This window comes from Panicum hallii, chromosome 2, assembly GCF_002211085.1.
Source record: "Panicum hallii strain FIL2 chromosome 2, PHallii_v3.1, whole genome shotgun sequence".
Lineage (NCBI taxonomy): Eukaryota > Viridiplantae > Streptophyta > Magnoliopsida > Poales > Poaceae > Panicum > Panicum hallii.
The window spans coordinates 13,765,210-13,788,629 of record NC_038043.1 but is presented as its reverse complement, the minus strand read 5'-3'; the positions used below and the strand labels follow the sequence as shown (position 1 = coordinate 13,788,629).

Below are 23,420 nucleotides of genomic sequence, written 5' to 3'. Positions count from 1 at the left end.
TATGAACTTTTAGCATTGGATTGTTGGTCAGTAAACATATTTGGTTGGTCTGTCGGCATATCTTTGAGGATCGGTCGGTAAAGGGGTGTCCGTCGGTATAAACATATACCGACACCACTTACAACGATAGAAACTTGGCGTCAGCATAATTCTATGCCAACGGACAGTACCTGGTACAGACACTTTTTCCGACTCCAACGTAGTCGGCGTATTGGGACTGTGGTACAGTGGTAGGATCACAAAGGCAAAGGGTTCTAAAGACCTGCTCTCCCGTTTATCGATTCATGCTGATGCAATACAATAGAGAAGTCTACATCAGCCGTGCAACAATGAAGAAGAGACAAAACCTAATTCGTATAGGCTACCTTTAGGAATTCTCAAAACTAGAGGCTTCTCGTATAATAGTGAGGGGTGTAAATACGGAGAGAAAAAAACCCCCACACCCTTGTACATAAGTAAAGTAGGACTATTAAGCAACATAGGTCTAATAGATGGTGTGCTCCCTCCAACGCTAAGATTTATTTGAGAATTATTTATATGAGCACGTCCATATCTCGAACACTTTGTTTCATATGTATGATATGCAGAGATCTTGCCTTGGCCACTCCACTACATACTCGAAGGCCATTTTTGAACTTGTAGACAACTAATTGAAAAATCCATGGTTATGTGCCACCATAAGGAAAACATAACTCAAGGTATAGTAGCCTTCTCGTGTTGGGTACTAAAAAAAACTTTTTTCTTCTCCGAATTAATAGCGTGATGCTATAATTAGTCATACTTTTTGAAAAGTATAATTCTAGAAACAGATAATCAGCACATGGGTTTTGTGTTGTCAAAGCCAAGAGGAGAGACTGGGAGAGATTTGTTTGTTAGGTTTATTAGGATATGTACACCCTGACTATTGTCATAGCATCCACTTTTTTGCTATAGGACTCATCAGCCAAATCAGGCACAAAAATTGTCATTAGGCGTACCCCCAGAGCGGCCTATTTAGTGGCAGGATATTTCTCCTATATTATTGTATCTACTAGTAAATACAGTATTTGTCTAAAATTGGAATGGAACTCTTCTTCCTGTAGTGTAGCTATTAAGGTCATGTTCTTGTTAGAGAGAAGCTGTAACTGTCATCTTCAGTGTACCATCAAGATCAATTGGGAGACCAAAGAAAGCATCAATCAAAAAGGAAGAAAGCAGAAGGTGAACACTGAACGAGCACCATCATCTTTCAGCCTGTTGTTCTCTGGCGGCTAGCGAGCTGCAGTGCAGGGTGCGGTGTCCTTTTCCGCCAACGGTCACGCGCGTTGGCCAACACAGCCACGACGTGGACCGGCCGCTCACGGAGCTGCACGCACGTGTGCTGGCTGGCACGTGGGCCTCCACTGCTTTACCCACTTCAACCGTCCCACACGGTGGAGTTGAATGGATGCCGTTGGAATGGAATAGCAGCACAGCACAGTTCAGTCAGTGCACACTGCCACGGGGGGATCTGGGTGCGCTATAGCTGGCGGGGTGTGAGGTGGGCCCACATCTGCACGAGATCTGATGAGCAGTCCACCATGAGGACGTAAAGGAGCGGTTACGGTTTGTTAGAGATGCCAACACGGCTCTCTCTTCTTGCTAGTGGTAAACCGTCTCACCGTCGGTGTACCGTCCAACAAAATATTCTGGACAGTAACATGTTAAAAGGAGAATAGACTCCTCAGTTCTTGTTTTCAAGAAGGAACACCTAATTTTATAGATATTCCAGTCATCTCTAATTAATAATTTTTATTGTTCCTATCCGTAGTAATAGAGTACTATGATGGTTCAAGTTGTCGCATAGCAATCAGAAAACTTTGTATAAAAGAGGTTCTACGGAAAAAAGCTGAACATTGTATACTGTTCTTCCAAGAAAAATTATCAAAAAATATCTAGATAGTCGTTCAAAGAAGTATCAAGATATATGTTTTGACTATTTCTATCTATAATTAAAGATCTTATCTGTGCTGACAACGCAACCAACATGGTGGTTGATGGATAATGAACCTCCTTCTATATTGCTAATTTACTGTTGTATCAGTCGCTAGCACAAGTACATTTGAATTGGTGGTCATAATTAAGAGCCACTGGAGACATGGAAGAATAGGATGTATAACTGATAATAATGCTTTGATCGGTCCTGATCGATTACAACCACACGGGAAGAGACTATAACGGGTAGCTTTTGGGTCGACATTGAGGTGGACAGGGCTTAGGCCTTAGGGAATATGAATGCATGGTTGGCCATGCGGCAGGTGCTTTGACAAATCACAATTAAATCTGTAGTAGTTTAACGGTTGAAGCTTTGAATTTGAATTTTCATGCCAAAGGAAGGAGGCTTGTAGTACATGGTTGCATGCCGCCAAGCATGGGCAAAGCCAGCCCAGCTAAGCGTCGGGGTCTTCTCTGACCCCGATAGACACTCCTAGCTCCGCCCCTGCAGCCAAGATGGTTGGGAGATCGCAATCAGATGGCTGTCAATCGTGCCTTGTACTCGAAAACGGCGCGGCTCCCGTCCTATGGACAAACAACGTAACGGGCCCATGCATGTAGGCTAGCTATAGTGAAGGAGAATGTGACGCGTCAACAAGAAATCTTGAAAGCCGCCAGAACAATCAGTGTTTCCAAGCAGCTGGAGTTGATTCGCAACGCGGCCACATACGACTTACGAGTGAATAGAAATAATTGAGATCCCCACCACCGAGTGAGTCGGTTTACTAGATAAAGAGGGTTTTGTTTTTGTAATTTTGTTTTAAGATCATCCATTTCACGATTTTTGGTGAGAAGACTCCTCGCGTGTAAATCTTCAGTTTGTAGGGGGGGGGGGGGGAACCATCTAAAGGATGGACGTGTGACCCCAGGCCCTCCAATTATTGCCAGTGTTCGTTTTGTACTTGAGTAAATGCCTCTTCTTTATTTTTCTGAAGAAAAAAATGTTGGTATTTCCGTTTGCATCAGGTTGTTTGGTTTCTTTCGGCGTAGCGTCACGGTCGTCTGTAGCTTAGCTTGTTTGTTGCTGCCGCCATTTTCTTTTATTTGTATGTCAGGTTGGGTGTTGCTTTCCTCCTTCTAGGTTCCAACGGTTATCGATCTCGATACAGTACTTGATCGATCGGTGGGATGAAAAAGAAAAAAAGAAATGGAAGACGGGACGGGCAGGATGAGACGCCAACTTCGTGGACGATGACGTCATCCAAGGAGGTGTGTTGGGAGACGTGGCTTGCGAACCAACCATCTCGACGCATTTATGCTGCTGGTTTCACGAGAGTGGGAGGGACGAGTCCTCTTGATAATGAACAAACTGAAGCCCGGCCAAATGTTACGCAAGCAACTGCTCTTTTTATCGGTGTTCTACGAACGTGTTCTCATCTCGAGCACGACCAAAGGAAACCAAACAGAGACGAAGAGAAAGGCCAATCAATCAATCAGGCCGTTCAGCCCCATGCAATGCCAGCTTCCTTTTCTTTCCTCTTTCTTTTCCTTTTTCTTCTCCAAAGAAATCTCCGAGGGACCGCGCGGCGCTTGTGACTGGCGAGGACCGAGGAAGTAAGCGAAGCGAGCACGAAGCTGCAGGCCTTCGTGGGGACTGCCTGGGGATGGGGAGGGAGACGGACGGTTCGGTTGGTTGGTTGGGGCGGGGGATATTTTGTGGCAAAGGAAACGGAGCTCGCGGCGGAGGGGGTGTCGGTTGGCGGGGAGGTCACAGCCTGGCTTCCACTTCTTCCCAGTCTCGTCTTTCACTGACCACTCCACCGCCGCCGCGCCACATGCGGCATTGTTTCGTCCGTTTCCTCCGCCCGTTGCTCCTCCTTTGGCCTCCGTGCTTCTTATCCCAAAGACCCAAACCAACCCGGCCGGCTGTCTCTCCGCAGTCGGCACCAGCGAGCAGTGATCCTGGGCATGGATTTTGTTCCTGCCGAGGCCTTCGATCTCGCACCGAGAAGAGGATCGGAGTGCATGTGGGTAAGACAAGGAATAAGCAAACAACTTTGGCATGAAGTTAGGAGGAAGACACCGGTCAATCACCGGCGCTTGACAACTGATCAGACTCATACAAAACCATCAACCACCCGGCCACTACGCTTGCAACAAGTGGTTGGCCTTGACGCGACTGGTCAGGGCCAGTGGAGCGTAGCCAGGGTCCATCGGGAGCACGAAAAAGGGCGTTGAACGAAGCAGATGACGGCCAATGAGTGCCATGATTGGATTTCATTAGGCTTGATGGAACGAAATGATGCCCCCGCCCCCCCCCCCCACCCCCCCCCCCCCGCCGCGTAGCATATGTAGCAACGCTACCCCACCAAAAAAGCGAAAGGCGCGTGCGTGTGTCACCTGCTTATATTCCCTTTGCGCGCGGCAATCATGAGTAGTTCTAGCTAGGGATTCGTGCTGTACGGTTGGTGCCATGGCTGGCCCGGACAGGCGGACTGTGTTTCGAATTTCAAAAGCGATGGGAGTGTTGAGTCATATACTACTTTTGTTTCGTTTCAAAATTAAAATAAGTCATACACCGGGCGTGCTTGTTTTGTTAACTTACTATACTCATACGGCCCTATCTTGTCAATTGATGCGCACTAATGGAAACAGGAATTTTCCTGTGTACCAAGATCCGTCAGGGAGATATGGGCAATTTGCCCGTGTGCGTTTTAGGAGCCGCTCAGAAAATTTTCAAGGTACACATGGGCATTTTCATCTCCGGTAGTGGCGCTGTTTAAAGTCGTACGGTCGCCTCTTCACCGACCTCTTCACCATTAGCTTGAGATGGTTTACTATGTAGACAGTTCTCAATTCTAAATATCTGAAACTTAAATAAAGACCAATATGTAAGCATTAAATTAATCATCTGAAGTATAATCGTCCTAGCTGAGTATGAAACCTTTTCTACGCGTCATACATTTATGCTTGATACTTTCTAGGGAGAAGTTCAGTTTACACTTCCAACTAGCATAAAAATCTGATTCTTAACACACAACTATAAAATTAGACACGAGGACCATCCAACGATTAAAACTAGGCAAATCTGACCCCTTTGAGTGATTTTAATGTAGCAATTAAAAATTTCAGTTTAAATTAAAAATTCATAAGTAATTTATTTTAAACTAAAAAAATGAAACAAGTACCAATATTTTTTTTCTAAAAATGTAACCTACTTGTTGGTACTTGTCAGTTATTTGGAACTATTTTTTTACTATTTTAGTGTTTTTTCTTGTACTCACACCCACTATTTTGAAGAAATATTGTCCAAATAATTCAAAATAGAGCACCAGTAGATAGGTTATATTTCTAGAACAAAATTGGTTCCGGTTTCATATTTTTTTGATTTAAAATGAATTAATTTTGAATGTTTAGTCGAGCCATACGTTTCCTAATCTTCAAAAAAGTAGAAAATCACCTTCAAACCACTCAAAGGACTAATTTTGCTTGGTTCCAACAGTTGGATGACTTTTGCAGCCCAATTTTGTAGTTTTGGGTTGAAAGCTGGACTACAGTGCAATTTTTTTGAAGTAAAGACTACAGTGCAAATTGGAGGTTAAAAATTAGACTTTTCCCTACTTTTTATGAAGTAGTGATATAACATATACACAGTTGGATTTTTCCTAGAATGAAATTAAATAAGCCGTAATGATGGAGGGACTACCAGCACCCAGTGAAAACCCCTCTCGGCTAGCTACTAGAGCCATGCATAGTGTATTGCACTTTTATGTCCCGATCGAAACCTACTAAAAAAGAAGTTGACGACGGTTCCGTTCACCAGCCATCCCCGTTTCCCTTCCAATGGGAAAAATGGAAACGAGACCCGTCACCAGATGGAGTAGCTAGGACTAATATAACGAAAGCAAGCAACGACGACGACGACGAACGGGCCTCTACACTGCACCGACCGGTCATCGGTTGCGACGTGCCGTCACGGCTGTTAGTTAACGCGACCACTCGCTCGCTCATTCACTCACTCACCTATTTTAGGGTGTGTTTGGTTGGGCTGTGGTTTTTGAAAAAGCTGCTGTGAGTTATGGATTGTGGAAAAGCTGCTGTGAAAAATCTGCCGTGGAAAAAGCAGAAGACCGTTTGGTTAGATCAGCTGTGAGCTGTAAAAAACTGTATGCTGTGGGTGAAATATCTGTAATACCCCTGAAAGTTTGTGGGACTGTATATAAACCAAAATACTCGTACAAACATAATATGTTCACTATTTCGCATGTGAATGTATCTTTTGAAAAGAAAAAAATTAAATTTTCTAAGTTTTTCATCAATATAGGCGGTGTCGGGGCGGCAGACGGGTCGGGCGGCATCGGGTAGCGCTAGGCGGCGCATTGTTGGGGCAGACGGCGTCGGGGCGGCAGCCGGGCCGAGTGGCGTTGGGCGGCGTTGGGCGGGCGGGGTCGGGCGTGGAGCGGGGGGCAGCGCGGAGCGGGCAGCGTCGGGGCGACGCGGGCCGGGCGGCGTTGGGGAGGGTGGCGTCAGGCGGGGAGCGGGGGTGCGCGGGCCGGGCGGCGTCGAGGCGACGCGGCGCGACACCGGATCTAGGCGGGGCGGCGTCCGGGCGACGCGGCGCGGCGCCGGATCCAGGCGGGGCGGCGGCAGGCGGCGTCGGGGCGGCCGGGCCGGGCAGTGGCGGGGCGACCGCCTGGCGGGCGGGGAGCGGGGGCGGGGAGTGAGGGCGGGATGGGGACGGGAGGTGGATAGAAGGAACCGTTTTTTCCATAATCAGTGGCAGGTGGGTAATTTTTTTACCCCAAAAGCCACTGAAAGCGGAGGGAGGTGCTTTTGCATTTGTACTAGGGTGAAAGCTGCTTTTGGGTAAAAACATCTAGACCGTTTAAGATCTTTGGTTGGCTTTTAGCTTTTGCAAAAGCAAAAGCAGGTGCAAAAACCCAACCAAAAGCACACCTAGAGGCAAATAATAAAGCTCACGACGACAACGACGACAAAGGCGATATATGCATGCAAAATAGACATGATTGGATATACCACCGTCCGTGTTATGACGAGTTTTATCTACACTCGCGTGTAGCTACTCTCATCATCAGTATACCACTGTGCGTATATCCGCATACTCATTTATCATTTTGAATATGTTCATATACTAATTCTAACATAATTCAAAAAGATATATAAATTTTTTTAAAAACATCCCTATTTTTTAAAACATATATTATTATACCTTAGTATTAGTATATAAAATTGAGTATATCCACGTGCACTATGTATGATCACATACCTAACGTATGTGAGGGACACATGTGTGAGCAGCTACAATCAGGTGTAGAATGAATTATATATATATATATATTAGGATGGATGCGGATCCGTCAATGGAGCTCGCAAGTGCAAGCAAGCAAAGAGTAAGGACCAGTTTGGCAGAGCTCCCAGAGCTGATTCTCTGCTGAATCCAGCAAGAGCTCTGCCAAACAGTTTTTCAGAGAGAAGTGATTCTCTGCTGATTCTGTGGAGTGATTCCCTGAAATGAACTAAGAGACTGGAAGCTGAAAAAAGTAGCTTCTCCTGATTCTGTGAAGTGATTCTCCATCCTGATTTTAAAAGTTTATACTAGAGAATCAAAGAGAATCACCTTCAGCCACAGAATCACTTCTATCAGAGAATCAGCTCCCACAGAGAATCAGGATCAGTTGGAGCTCTACCAAACTGGCCCTAAGAAGCAACCAACCAAACGAAACGGGCCGTTGAGTCGTCCGCCTCCTCCGGACCTCCGGACGGGGACACCACACGGACCACGCCCAAATCCATTCGGTCGCGCGGTGAAGTCGTCATCGCGCGCAGATCACCACCTGCTCTGCTTCATCGATCGGCGCCACGCGCGCGTCATCACCGATCATCGAGAGGGCGAGGCCAACGACGTACGGCAAGCATCAACGAGGCGACCCGCATGCCGCAGCCCGCCGCCAACCGTGCGACGCATCCGTGTTCCGACGGAGTATGTGCGTGTACGGCGTGCATGCGCCCCGGTGTTGTTCCGTGCCGCAACGTCCGCGTGCCTGCCTGATGCCTGCTGCCGGTGGACGTGGACCGCCGATCGACCAGGCATCAGCAGCTCTCCACTCTCCTCGTACCTGTAGGCGTGGCGGGCGGCGGCGTCGACGTCGTGCGATCGTGTCACGATGCACGTATATATTTCCCTATGAAATTTGTAAAACTTAACTTCTGTAATTAGTTTTCAATAAGATACAGCCTCGTATATACTCCTCCGTATTAAAATATTTATCTCTATTAATTTTTTCTTACAACTTTAAACATTCATCTTGTTCGAAAATTTATTGCAAATGTACAAAAATTAAATCATACTTAAAATAATTATAATAGTAAAACATATCACAAACAAAATAAATAGTATTTACATAATTTTCTGAATAAGATGAATGGTCAAAGTTATATAAAAAAATCAGCGGCGATAAATATTTTGATAGGGAGGGAGCAGTTATTTGGCGAGGAAGCTTTTATACAGTATATAGCTAAATCGATCAAAATTGACTGAACTTTCTGACCCAATATTTAATTTCGAGCATGGCTAACTGTCCGAACCCAAGTATCCGATGCGTGCATGTAACCGCAGTTTTCGTGGTCCTTGCTTGCGTGGACCCGCATGGCGAACAGAGGATCACAGCGAATGAAGAATGGATGGAAGCCAACAAGGCCGCGGGCGTGGGCCGCAAACTTAGTCACCACCCGGTCCAGGTCCACTACCCGACCCAACTGCTGTCCAACCGACCAACCACCTCGGCCCCGAGATCTTTTTCATTTCGTTTCAGCAGGCTCCTTTGCCGTGCTCGCGGCCAACGGGCGGGTCGTCGGGGCGCGCGTGTGGGGGCAGAGGCGACTCGCCCCGCGACAGGCGACGCGTGTCCCCCCGCCAGCTGTACCCAATCCACCCCCAACTGCATCTGCCCGGCTGGAGTCACACCACCACCACGCGCACGCACGCCCTGCCGCCTGCCGTCCGGTCCGGTGACCTCCCACCGGCTTCTCCCCACGCCCGCCGCTTATATATCCCCCTCCCCTGCCTCTCTCCGACCTTCACTTGCTTGCCACTCCACCTCTGCTCATACCTCCTCCCCTCCCTCCTCCTCCTCCCCCGCCTTCCATCCAAGAAGGCAAGAACTCGCCACTCCATCCCATCAATCATCACAAATCAGTCGGTCTGCAGCACCCAGCCGCGTGCCTCGTCTTTACCCATGGCGTCCTCCTCCCCGTCATGCCGCACCGCCGCCGCCGGCGGCGGCGGCGGCAAGCCGGACGTGGACCGGATCAAGGGCCCCTGGAGCCCCGAGGAGGACGAGGCCCTGCAGCGGCTCGTGGCGCGCCACGGCGCGCGCAACTGGTCCCTCATCAGCCGCTCCATCCCCGGCCGCTCCGGCAAGTCCTGCCGCCTCCGCTGGTGCAACCAGCTCTCGCCGCAGGTGGAGCACCGCCCCTTCACGCCCGAGGAGGACGACACCATTCTCCGCGCGCACGCGCGATTCGGGAACAAGTGGGCTACCATCGCGCGCCTGCTCTCCGGCCGCACCGACAACGCCATCAAGAACCACTGGAACTCCACGCTCAAGCGCAAGTACTACGCCGCCGCCGGCGGCCAAGCGGCGGACGCCGCGGCGGCGGGGCATGCCGACGCGGACGACGAGCGGCCGCTCAAGCGGACCAGCAGCGACGGGCACCCGGGGCTCTGCTTCAGCCCCGGGAGCCCGTCGGGGTCCGACCTCAGCGACTCCAGCCACCACAGCCTGCCCTCCGTCATGCCGTCGGCTGCTGCTCCTGCCGTGACATCGCAGCAGCAGCAGCACGTGTACAGGCCGGTGCCGCGCGCTGGCGGCGTGGTCGTGCTCCCGCCGCCGCTGGCGCCGCGGCCGCCGTCTCCGCCGGCGACCTCCCTGTCGCTGTCGCTGTCCCTGCCCGGGCTGGACCAGCAGCCCGATCCGTCCCCCTCCCCTGCTCCTGTACAGATGCAGCAGCAGCCGGCTCCTTCTCAGATGCCGCCGCCACCCCAACCGAGCTTGCCGTTCCAGCTGCAGCCGCCGGCGATGAACCTCGCGTCGCCGCGGCCGCCACAACCGGCGCCGTTCAGCGCGGAGTTCCTGTCGATGATGCAGGAGATGATCCGGATCGAGGTCCGCAACTACATGTCCGGGTCGGGCCTGGACCCGCGCGCCGACGCCGGCGCCGTGCACGCCGTCAGCAAGCGCATGATGGGCATGGCCAAGATCGAGTAGCAGCATCACCAGCAGCTACTGAAGTCACTGATGCGAATCGATCCGCGGCGGCAGCGCGCGTGCAAGAAAGAACGGCGTGGCCAAGCAAAGCCGAAACAGAGGCCGTGCGGCGGCGGCAAGTGAAGAGAAGATGAGCCGAGCTCCACCGGCTTCGTTCCAAAGCTGTCGTTGTCGAAACGAAAGATCCTTCCTTCCCAAATCCCCCCCTGTCTAGAGTTCCCTAAATCTAGCCATTTCTTCTCTTCAATTTTTTTACCCCCTTCTGTCCAGTTCCATCCAGTCTAGTAGAAAGTCTCCAAGGGAGCAGAGCAGGGCGCGGAGACGAAGAAAACTTGGTCTTCTCGTCTGCCTGTCAGCCAGGAGACGTAGAGGCACAACACTCCCCCTCTGAAATAAGGTGCAGAGCAAGAAGGATGCTTCCTTCCTTCCTTGCTGCTTGCTGGTGGGTGACCAGAGAGTACCATGCCAGCCGGCCGGAGTAGTAGCCATGCATGCATGCATCCATGTTCTTTTTGTACAGAAACCGAAAACAACAGGAAAAAAAGAAATGAAGAAGATGAGAATCGATGAGAAGAGGCCTCGAGTTTCATGGATCACGCATTCTGCTACCTTGCCTGCAAACAACACGCGTGTGCGCGACTTCGTTCCTTGTTTTCAGTCAGCTACTGCAACCTAGTCTGTTTGTTTGTTGGTACACTAGCACCAGCATGGTCTACCCCTCTACTGGGACTGGTTAGATGGGGATTTTTGTTTGTGCTCGGGTTGGGAGGAGGAGAGGGGAGAGTGTGGCGTGGCATGGGCAGCAAAGGCAAACAGCAAAGGGGTCCAAGGACGAAAGGGGAATTGTATCCGGCCATGATGGCTGCCAGCCGGGCCGTTGGCAGGGCGAGCGAGGGCGGAGTGGAGGATGAGCGAGCGACAGCTAACCGCCCTGCCTGCCTGCCTGTCCACCACCGCATCGATCCTGTCCTCCTCCATCCCAACCGCTCTCGGACGAGCCTAGGCCTCTGCAATGCTGCGGAGGTCCGTGACTGGCTTAACTGCTTCACAACTTCGGTCAGCGCCAACGCGGTGGTGGTGGTGGTCTCTCTTGGAAACCTGAGGGATCCAGACGATCCACGGCGGCGGGGGACAGACGGCACTGTCTGTAGGAGGCGGCACCGGGCACGATAGCGGAAAGGGTTGGGCGCCTGGAGACAAGCGAACCAGTGCTCCTCCCACAGATCGTTGGGCTGATCTGGCATGCCCTGCTGGCCTCAGGAAACATGGAGCAATCAGCATGCAGGCTGATCTGATCTCACAATAATTCAGCTAGCATTGCCTTGCCGGTAGTCAAGCGGGAGTCGTTGGTGTGGTACGTTTCGTCCGCAACCGGAACGCGCTTTGCCCCTGTCATGTACGCGAGCGAGATGCCACCGCCGTGGCTTGCGCGTGCAGCTAGATCGAGGTGGCTGGTTCAAGGCAACTTGCCCGGGGATCAGTGGAAAAGTGATGCAGGGAGCAGCTGGAGCATGAGCAGCGACAAATTCTGAAGACACGAGCTAGTGCCGTTGGTCTGCGCGTGGACAAAACAAAGCTCACATCATGTCATCTTGCCACGCAATGCAAACAAGGGCGGTTCATTACGCAGTATGAGAACTTGCATCCTACTAGCTACATTCAGGTGTCACTCCGACATGGGTTCGGTCAGCAAAACCAAATTTCAATAGATTGGGGGGGCGTTCTTCAAGAAGTTTGTGCACGCAAGAATCTCCAAGTTTTCAATTACAGTTGGTTTTCCATGCAAGCACAAGCGTCTCTGTTTGAATTTTCAAAATTTATTGCAAGCGATGGTACCGGTATGTTGGAAGCAGTATTTACATATGTTTCAAACCTCATGTTTGATGTTTCCGTATGCTAGGGGATAATTTGGAGATATCGTGCTGTGGTCTCGAGCGCAAGGTATGTGAGACCCCGGTTCATATAAAAAAAGGGGAAAATTTCAGCGTTGTCATGGTTCTCAACCTACAAGGTTTTCTTGCATCTGAACACCTTGTAAATTCGAAAACCAAACTATTTTGCAAAACCATGTTACTTTCTTTTACGAAACTGCCTAAAAGAACTTTGCATTCAAACAGAGTCACAACACTTTTGCCCCGGCATTATTCCAAGCCTTTTTTTAATACTTCATCCATTTCCAATTGTAGATCGTTTTAGCAAATCTAGATACATCTCTATGCATGAATGCATCAATCATGGCAAACGTTTAACAACTCTGCAACTTGAGATGTTCTTTGAATTGGCAGCACCTACGCATTTTCCACCTGAGAGCGAGGTCCCCCTAATCTAAACACCAACGATATGCCTGATTGATGAGTCAACTAAATGCAGGGAGCTAAGCTAGCACAACCAACCGAAACCGACGGGTGCCCTGTACGTGTCCCAAACGTTGCCCCGGCGTGCCGTGTTTCTTTACGGTTCGGCGTGTCGGTTTGTTCCGTTGGTGAGGTCAGGCAGGGCGGCACCATGCCTGGTTGTTGGTGGGTACTCCTCCCAAACCGCTCAACCAACCTAAGAAGAAGAAGAAGACTGTCCACATCCTTTCTGATGCTGGACGTTGGCATCAGGCCATCAGGCAATGTATTCAGCTGGTTACGAGTTGTTTTCAGGGGCAGTTCGTTGTGATCATCACTACGACACTACTACCTGTGATGGATCGTCGGCAGCAGCCTCTCCCTGATCCAATACCATCAGATGCATCGCCTGAACCTGACATGACTTCTTCTGTAGTAGCAGTAGGAGTACTTTACTGACTAGTGCCTGCTAACCGCCGCTGCAGACCCTGCAACCGCAAAGCAAACGGCCTCTATCTCTATCTCACGCGGAAAAGCAGATCAAAGGGAGCCAGTGGATGGGAAGCGGAGACCGAAAGAGAGGAAAAGAGGAGCCGTTTTTCTGTTAGGGCGTCACCAACACGCTGATGTGCCGTGTTGAGCGGCGAGGCGAAAGCAACGGCTGCAGCGAGCCAAGCAAGGCCAAACCCAACCGGAACACCGGCGCAGCTTCTTCCCCGGCCGGTTGCGTTTGGCGATTGCTGTTGGGGGAATCCGGCCAGGATCGCCGGCCGCGACCTGCAGCTACCGTGCTGCAGGAAAGGTTTGGCACGGCAAGGCGACATTGCCGACCACGACAATGTAACAGCTAGCTGATGGTGCGGCGACCAAACGGTATCCCATCCATCCGAATGCTGCGCCTTCAGCCGCCACGTCGCAGGAGGAGCACCGCCTGCCCGCCCGGTGGTGGCGAATTTGTATCTGAAACTGTCAGCACTCTCATGTTTCGCATCCTCGTATTGCTTTCCGTCGCCAAATTTCCTCCCTGCTTCACTTCACTTAGCTTATAAGTAACATGCAAGGACTGTTTCGTCTCAACAAAATAATAAAAAAAGATGCATGCATGAACTGTGGTTTTCGGCTGCAGTTATAGTTTTCCATCTGGCTCGAGACCCATGGGCCATCCCACGGCCCAGCTTTTTGGACCGGCACGGGCCTCGTGCATTCCCTAGACCGACACCTCGGCACGTGCGCCGACCTGACCCGGCACGATTAAACCTCAGCCCGACCAAGCACGTGGGCCGGTCCGACCACGGAAGGCCTGCTAAGGTCTGGGAGCCCGAGCGCCTCCACGTATATAACAAGAGACACCGGTCCCAAACCCTAGCCTCGCCACTCCCCTCCCACTCGCCTCGGCCAGCCGCCTCTTCACCTCCACCTCTCCCCACGCGCGCCTCCCCCGCCCCCCAAACCCTAGGCTAGTTCCTCTACTTCCCTCGCCTCCTCCGCCTTTCCCCGCCTAGATCTGGTGTCCCCCTCACTTCTCCTCCCCCTCTTCTCGCCGGATCTAGCTCTTTGGTGATACTCTCGCCACCCACGCCGCCTCCCGAGCCGCGGCTCGGCCAGATCCAATGCCGGCAGGCGTTCACCTCCCTCTCCTGTCGCCGGTGACGGGGATTGAAGAAGGTAAAGGCGGGGCCGCGAGGAAGGTCGAGCGGTGGTGATGCGAGCTAGCGCCCAGCGGTGCCACGGCTGGTTGCTTCCTCTACTCGCCGGCCTCCTCGGCTCCTCTGTTCACCGGATCTAGCTCCTCGGCGGTCCTCCTCGCCTCACGCGCCGCCAGATCCGACACCGGCAGCCCTTCTCCTCCCTCTCCTATGGCCGATGAGCGGTGGGGACGCGAACCAGCGGTGCCAGGTCTGGTTGCCTCCTCTGCTCACCGGCCTCCGGTGCTTCTCTGCTCGCTGTCAGATCTGCTCCCCCTCCCTTGTTTTGTTGCTTCTCGACCTTCTTCACCTTCCTCTTCTTCAATCCCCCTCTCCCTCTCCTAGTCTTCGGTGAGGTCGTCGACGGCAACTCCGGTGCTCCGGCAAAGGTAACTCCGGTGTCTCCCTCTTTTCGCCCTCCTCTTTTCTTTCTCTGCTTCACTTGTTTCGTGCGCAGGCCATTGAGGGACCGGATGGCCGACAGCGACGACCCAACGTCCCACAACTACGAGTTGCGTGCAATGGGTCTTCGTGGAGATGATGAGGACGACCTGGCTGCAGATGCAAAGGAGTTGTTTGGTAGCAATGCTGCCATCGACCTTGATGCAGATGTCCAGGGACTTCCTCTAGGGTAGGCTGCTCATCCGGCCGGGTTTGAGAGCGTGAGCACCGGCACTGCTAGTGGCAGTGGCACTTCCATGAAGAGGAGGTCGTCCACCTCTAAGGCCTGGAATGACTTTGAAGAGATCTATGAGGTAATCGACGGTAAGGAACGTTGAACTAGTGCTAAATATAGTCATTGCAAGAAAGATTTCACTGGTAAATCCACCCATGGTACTAGCCACTTGCTTAGGCGCATTCCTATATGCCCTGTTTTGAAAGTTGTTCTACTAAGGCTCAATCTCAGCTTAAGTTTAATCCTGATGGCTCTGCTCGCACTTGGGAGTGTAGTCCTAATGTTGCTCGTATTCAGTTGTGTAGGTTAATTGCACATCTTAATCTGCCTTTATACTTTAATGAATCTGGTGCTTTTGAAGAGTACATTACTACCGCTCATAATCCTAGATTTGTTGTGTCTCTAGGCAAACAACCACTAGAGAGTTTATTAAGTACTTTAAATGATTGTCGTGCACAGCTTGTAGAATGTTTGAAGTCTGTATTCTTTGTTGCTCTTACTTCTGATATTTGGTCTGATAATGCTAAGGAGGATTATCTTAGTGTGGTTGTTCACTATGTGAATGCTGGTTGGCAATTAGAGAAGATGATCATTGGTCTCAAGCTTATTGATATGTCTCACAATGCTAAGAATATTGCTGAGCGTATTACTTCTGTTATTACTAATTTTGGATTAACTGATAAAGAATTCTCTGCTATATTGAATAATGCTACTGCTACTAACACTAAGGCTATTAATCAACTTAATCCTGGTTATATTGGTAGCTTATTCCTGTATCAGAGATATGGTTGTCATATCATCAATCTTATTGTTAAGGATGATCTTGATGAGTTTAAGCCTATGCGGTCTGCATTTAGAACTGCTATATCATTTTAAATTTATTTAACCAACGTATTGCTGCATATAAATCATATTGTATTGCTGTTAATGCAAGATCTCGCAAGTTTAGCTTGGACATGGATGTGAGATGTAATTCCACTTATCTTATAGTTAAACATCTCTTGCCCCATAAGAACTCATTCTCTGTTTTTATCACTACTAACCATCCTTTAATTGATGGCCAGCCACTCTTGACAGAACAACACTGGTACGTGGCTAAAAAAATATTTGAATTCTTTAACAGTTCTATGATTCCACTGTTGTTCTGTCTGATGTTATTATCCTACATCTCAATTAATATTGCACGATATTCTTAAGATAGCTGGCAATCTAAATAATTATGAAAATGATAGAGATTTAAGAAATATTGTTGTTCCCATAAAAAATAAATTTTTATAATATTGGTGTGACATAGTATGTTTTATGCCTTTGCATTTATATTGGATTTTAGGGCTAAGATGAAAGGTTTTAGCAATATTCTTAGACTTTTATCTTAGCTTAATGGTATTGATTATTCCTGCTACTTAACTAAGGTAAGGACTTAATTATCTGTTGTTTTTGCTAAGTACGATAAAAAGTTTAGTTCTATAAGGTTGCAAGGCCTGTACAACTAGGTCCTAGGTAAGAAAAGGACTGCTTGGGGTAAGATCTTTGGGGTGATGCTGCTGGTTCTAGTTCTGCTAGGGATGCTAATCTTGGTGTTGGGCTCGGTGGTTCTTCCTCCTTGCATGGGAGATCATCTACTAGTGCTTTGCTGCAGGCTGCTATTTTTGGTGTTTCTCTAGTTGCTGTTTTTGAACTTTTTGCCTACCTAGACAATGATACTATTAACCAGTACGACGATAAGGTGGCATAAGCATAAACTATCATATCTTGTTCTTTCAATTCTAATTAGAGATGTTATGGATGTGCCTATTTCTACAATATCATCAGATTCTGCTTTTAGTATGACTGGCAGGATCATCGAGGAGCGGCGATGGTGTCTGGGCCCTGAGATGATGGAGATGCTGGCTCTGGTGAAGAATTGAGAGCTAGGAGATGCAAGACTTCAGCATGCCGTGGAGGATTAAGAACTTGAAAACTCTTTTCAGAACTTATATCTTGATGAAGAATCTTTATAGTTGTTATCGCCATAATTTGACCGGGCCGGAAGTGGGCCATGGAGCAAGATGGGCCTAGAAGACAATCACGATAAGCTTGCGAATTGGACCCTGTGCAGGTGATTGAGGCCAGAAAGACCGTGTAATTTAGGTATAAGCAGTTAAGATTCGTGTCGTGTTTGGTTAGGGTTAGTTAAAGAGGATAAGTCTACGGACTATAAATATGTACCATGAATAAACAAGAAAGGCAGAATCATTCATCAACAACTCTCGGCGCATCGCCTCCCCTGTTCTAGGGTTTTCATCGGGTAAGCGCCATGCGGCCCCGATCACGCTCTGCGTGATCGAGGTGGCATTACCCTTGCTCGATTGTTCATATGTTGCTCATTCTGAAGCCTTGTAGATGGCGAGTAGCATTAGTTATCCTAGCACGCGTAGAGTGATTATATTCTTTTTGCATCTTAATCATGCTTTGTTCGTTGCTCTCGTGTGCTTAATCGTCGTGTTCGGTCACGGGTGCGATGGTTGTCTTGTTTCGTCTTTATCAGTAGATCCGATCTGTTATGGCTAGTTTCTGTTTGTTTCGGAGATTTAGCTCAATATGTGCATGATTAGGCCTTGCAAACGAGTTGAAGGTTCCGGCAGTATGTTTTAGTATCGGCTTGTAGCTTGAATAGAGGTTGCTCTAGGAATCGGCTTTTCGGTTGTTTCTATGATCTCTGTTTGGGTTGTTTGTCCCGATGTTTTTGTGTATTTGTTAGGCTCAACCACGTGTAAGATGTTCCGATCGTGTAGTGAGGGCTTAGTTATTGTGGGTCGGATTAGATTGATATTTATGAAGCAAGATTTATTTTGATAAGCATATATATACATTGCCTGTTCTAAAGATCCGATCCGGTATTGATGCAATCGGCTCTCTATAGCCGATACCGGGGAGGAGGTAATGAGCCGATCACGACTTGGACTAATCTTTACACATGTCTGTGCGTACAGGAGTTTGACACGTCACACCTTCCTGATCAGGTGCAGGGTCAGGTGGCACGCCTAGCAACTTCCAGCCAGGGTGCGCGCCGGATCACTGGGCCGTTGACCGAGGGACCGGGGCCCACCAGCCGTCCCGGAAGCCTCCCGGCTCCTCGTGTTGCCTGTCACTGCTCGCCGGCGGGTTTTGACCGACAACACATTCTGGCACGCCCGGTGGGACCATCTTCATCAACTTCGTCATCACCATCTTCATCGACATCATCATCACCGTTGACTTCATCAACCGCGGACGGCAGAATGGCAAGAGACGATCCAATCACTTATGAAGAGCTCTCTGCCGAGCATAAGCAAAGATACGATGAAATCAAGGCTCAATTTGAAGCCGACCTCATCAGCTCTTTTGAAAGGACTCGCAATCATGGTGTCAGGTGGAGAGGGTTTTCACCTGAGGGTGCTCTTGATGGAGTAGATTTGTCTACCCCTTCTGAAGATCGTACCAGAGCTTTGCGGCAGGAGGTAAATTATGCGGTGGCTCATTCATTACACCGGCATTCTGAAAGTTTGGTCAACGCTTTCGAGCGTGTAGCTTTGTGAGTGGTCCAAGAAATCATGAAGCATCAGCATTCTCCAACTGGGCCTACTTTGGGCAGTCATAAGGGAGAATTGCCGTTCCAGACCAGACCTCCATTGCCTTATGCACTTGCAGCTGTAGAATCACATGGCGCTCCAGCTTATGTGGTTTATAAAGTGGGAGGTGATCCCATGGATCACCAGTTCTTCAGCGAGCCATCCAAGGAAATCCCACATGGCTACATATGTGCATACATACCGGACAGCAATAACCCGGTACATTCTGCGCAAAAAGTAGTTGGAGGAGTTTCTGGAGCCGACGCAGACAAGCAAGCATGGCTAGCAACTTATGCTACCGGGCCGAGTCATGACAATATGCATTCGGCCCCTGGATTGCAAACAGCGGAGCAAATCAGCGCCATTCTGAGGGATCAGTTTGGCATATTACCAAAGAGGAGAGCGATCGGCTATACTAAGCCGTATCCAAGTGACTACGATCTAATTCCATTGCCGCCCAAGTATCGGCTCCCTGAGTTTACCAAGTTCAGTGGAGCAGAAGGTTCTAGTTCTATCGAACATGTGAGCCGATATTTGGCACAGTTGGGTATGATCTCTGTATCAGATTCATTGCGAGTAAGGTTCTTCTCGCAATCGCTCACAGGACCAGCCTTTGGGTGGTATACGTCGTTAGGTCCTGACTCCATTTGAACCTGGAAGCAGCTGGAAGAACAATTCCATATTCAGTACCATTCAGAAGCTGCAGAGGCGGGAATTGCTGATCTGGCGCAACTCCGACAGAAGCGTGGAGAGACCGTGGCAGAGTTCGTTCGGCGCTTCAGGGAGATGAAGAACAGATGCTATTCAACACGGATCTCAGAAAAAGAAGCTGTTGAATTGGCATCAGTGGGATTATTGAAGCCGATCAGAGATCTGGTTTTTCAATTGGAATTCACTTCTTTGGCGCATCTAGTCCAGAAGCTGACGATGCATGAGCAGCGTCATCCTGAGCTATACCAAGAGAAATTTAAGCATCAAGTAGCAGTAGCTGATACAGAAGAAGCCGATGACTCCGGGGAAGAGCTAGAAGTATCGGTTGCAGAATGGGCTCGCGGCGCAAATCCTGTACCTTGCAAGTGGGTAAAGCAAACTGGGCCTGCAAAGGGGTTTGACTTTGATGTGGGTAAAGTTGAACAAATTTTCGACTTATTATTAAAAGAAAAGCAGTTGAAGTTTCCAGAAGGATACAAACCTCCCACAGCACAGGAGTTGAAATGAAGATCATATTGTAAATGGCATAACTCCTTTACCCACAGCACGAGTGATTGCAAGGAGCTCCGTCGGCAAATCCAATCGGCTATTGAGCAGGGCTGATTGATCCTGGGCCAGACCGCCATGAAAGTAGACACTCAATCTTTCCCTGGTGTGAATATGGTAGAAAATTATGACCGGTCTGCAAGGCGACAACTGGACTTCACGCTCGGCATCAACATGGTAGGGGTGGCATCACGTCACCAGGTCAAAAAAAAAAGAGGCTGATCCCAGCGATCGGCCCCAAAAAGAGAAAAAAGGATATATCACAGAAGAACAAGTAAGATACGTAAGGAATCAACGGCCAACTTCTTCTGATCTTCTCAAGAAATATGAATACCAGTACCAGCAGTGCCTCCAGCAGGAATCTGAGGAAGAAGAATATGAGCATCGCACTGGAAAGCGCTTGAGGAAGCATGAAGACACCCGCGATCATTGGTACTGTCCCTTCTTCAGGTACTGTTGGAATTCTGGTATGACTCGGCTGCCTACTATCAGGGATTGCCCGGAGTGTAGATCTATAAAACCAGATGCAAGGGATTCAGTTTTTCAGCGGCTAGGACCTGCTCCAACCCAGCAAGATTGGGATCGATCATCACGAAGGGAGGATGAGGAAGAAGGTAGGTATCATCGTCCACGTTGGTGTCCCGATGGACTTAATCGTTCCCAGAAGCGCAGGGTTCAGCGGCTGCGTAGCTTGGAGGAGGCCGAGGCCAAGTACATCGAGACTTTAAGGAAAGCGCGACCAGATCTGGCAGAACAAGTCCGTTATGTGCAGGAAAAAGAGTTGCGCCCACCAAGGAAGGATTGGCGGCCCAAGTCAACAAAAGCCGATACGAAGGTATCGGCTGATGCACACATGGTTTTTGTACTTCCTGCAGAGTTCCATGCTCGGACCCAGGAGGAGCCATCGGTAGCCCAGCTTGATTTGGGACCACGGCCGGTGATATTCGAAAAGCCACAAGCCAAGAATTACAAGCACCTGAAGGCCTTGTATCTTGAAGGGTATATTAATGGTCAGCCTGTTAATAAAATGCTGGTGGATACGGGAGCGGCAGTTAACATCATGCCGTACTCAGTTCTGCGCTGTTTGGGGCGGTCCACCGGAGATCTAATCAAGACCAACGTCACGCTAAGTGACTTTAATGGGCAGACTTCAGAAGCCCAGGGCGTCCTCAGTGTGGATCTCACCATTGGAAACAAGACCGTCCCGACTTCATTCTTCGTCGACAACAGCAAAAGTACCTACAATGTTTTATTTGGCAGGGACTGGATTCATACCAACTGTTGCATCCCCTCTACAATGCATCAATGTTTGATCCAGTGGGATGGAGACGAGGTGGAAGTGGTCCAGGCAGATGACTCGATCGAAATTTCACATGCTGCCATGAGCATCTGGGATGCAGAAGATCAAGAGCCGATTTCAGGGACGAGCCTAGAAGGGTGTGACCGCATCGAGGCTACAAAAAACGGAGTAAGGCTGGTCTTATCCACCGGCCTTACAGAATAAAGGAGCACAAGGAGCGAGACGTTGTAGCAAAGCCATAGAGGCCGATTCCTGCAATCGGCCCTAAAAAATTGAATTTGTGAGGACAAGTGTTTTACATAGTTGTTATGGGATGACCAGCGCTGGCAGACAGCCTTATTCTTTTTGTAAAAACTCGGAAAATAATGGGATGCGTGGAACAGCCGATCTTAACGATCGGCCGGAATTCTTTATACTGTCTTCCTTTTCCATCTGCAGCGTTGATCTAACGGAGGAAGGGAAGCTAGGATATGGTTTCACATCGGTTGACGAACTTGAGGAGATAGATATTGGTCCTGGGGATAAGCCACGACCAACGTTTATAAGTAGGAAGTTGCACCCATCTCTACGAGAGCCGATGATAACTTTGCTGAAGGGATATGCCGATTGCTTCGCCTGGGATTACACAGAGATGCTTGGGCTGGATAGGGGTATAGTTGAGCATCGGCTCCCTCTTAAGAGTGGATTTTGACCATTCCAACAGCGGGCACGACAAATGAAAGCCGAAGTCCTGGTTGAAGTAAAGAAAGAAGTAGAAAAGATGTTAGAAGCTAGATTTATCAGGACTTGCAGATACGCTGAATGGATCTCCAGCGTTGTGCCCGTACAGAAGAAGGATGGCCGATGGCGGGTGTGCGTAGATTTTAGGGATCTCAATAGAGCCACTCCGAAGGACGAATACCCAATGCCTGTTGCAGAGACATTGATCAATGCTGCTGCCGGCCACAAGATTTTAAGTTTCATGGATGGTAATGCAGGTTACAATCAGATTTTCATGGCCCCTGAAGATATACACAAAACTGCATTCAGAGTGCCCGGAGCGGTGGGCCTGTTCGAGTATGTGGTTATGACCTTCGGCTTGAAAAATGCTGGTGCTACGTATCAGCGTGCCATGAACCACATTTTCCATGATTTGATCGGCAATCTGGTGGAGATTTATATCGACGATGTCGTGGTAAAGTCAGCATCGTCGAGGGACATCTGGATGATCTACGGCAGGTTCTGGAACGAACTAGAAAGTTCGGGCTTAGGATGAACCCGAAGAAGTGCGCTTTTGGTGTGTCAGCCGGGTAGTTCTTGGGATTTCTGGTTCATGAAAGAGGAATAGAGATTGGCCTAAAAAGTCAGGAAGCCATACGCACTATGGTGCCACCCACCACCAAGAAGGAACTCCAGCAACTTATTGGTAAGATTAACTTTGTCAGGAGGTTTATTTCTAATCTATCTGGGCGAATTGAACCCTTTATGGAGTTAGTGAAAACCAAAACCAATGACGAGTTCCGCTGGGGGGCAGAACAGCAGCGAGCATTTGGAGAAATTAAAGAATATTTGTCGAGACCGCCTGTGTTGGTGCCACCACAACAGGATAGGCCATTTTACATATATTTGTCAGTCGGCGACACTTCTATCGCTTCAGTGGTGGTACAATTATATGATGGCAAAGAGAAGGTGGTATTTTATCTCAGCAGGAGGATGTTGGATGTAGAGATAAGGTACCCCGATATGGAGAAACTTTGTCTGTGTTTATTTTTTACGTGCACCAAGCTTCGCCATATCCTGCTATCGGCTGAGGTAATCATTATTTGCAAATCGGATGTCATAAAACACATGCTATCGGCTCCTGTATTGAAAGGCCGATTGGGAAAATGGATGTTTGCGTTATCAGAGTTTGATATCCGATATCAACCCACAAAAGTAGTTAAAGGGCAGGCGTTAGCGGATCTCATTGCTGAAAGGGTCAATACCAATATAGCAGCACTTTCTGTACGAGCCTGGGCTATGTACTTCGACAGATCAGTTTGTGGAGACGGATGCAGCATCGGCATCTTACTGGTATCGCCTCGGGGGGCAACGTATTCTTTCTCAATCAGATTACCTGCGACCTGTCCTGCGACCTGTACCAACAACCTTGCAGAATATGAGGCGGTGCATAAAGGCATGGAATTGCTTCGGGAGGCCGGAGCTGAAGCAGTGGAAGTCTTCGGGGATTCAAAATTGGTGATCTCCCAACTTACAGAAGAATACAGGTGCGAAAGTGAGCTGCTATTCCCGTTGTGGATCCAATGCCAGGAGCTAATAGCCCAGTTCAGGTATATAAATTTTTATTGGATACTTAGGG

At 49.2% G+C, this 23,420-nt stretch overlaps 1 protein-coding gene across 1 annotated transcript; it reads left to right on the top strand.

Annotated features, from left to right (window-relative positions):
- The first annotated feature begins 9,046 nt into the window (after positions 1 to 9,046).
- On the top strand, positions 9,047 to 10,916 carry LOC112881668 (transcription factor MYB44-like). The gene has a single exon (XM_025946461.1). It carries the CDS (start codon positions 9,210 to 9,212, stop codon positions 10,239 to 10,241), a length of 1,032 nt encoding a protein of 343 aa, XP_025802246.1. The 5' UTR covers positions 9,047 to 9,209; the 3' UTR covers positions 10,242 to 10,916.
- The last annotated feature ends 12,504 nt before the right edge of the window (positions 10,917 to 23,420 follow it).

Bases quoted from the DNA above. Each gene is read 5' to 3' on its own strand.
- LOC112881668 (XM_025946461.1), top strand. From the start codon at position 9,210: ATGGCGTCCTCCTCCCCGTCATGCCGCACCGCCGCCGCCGGCGGCGGC.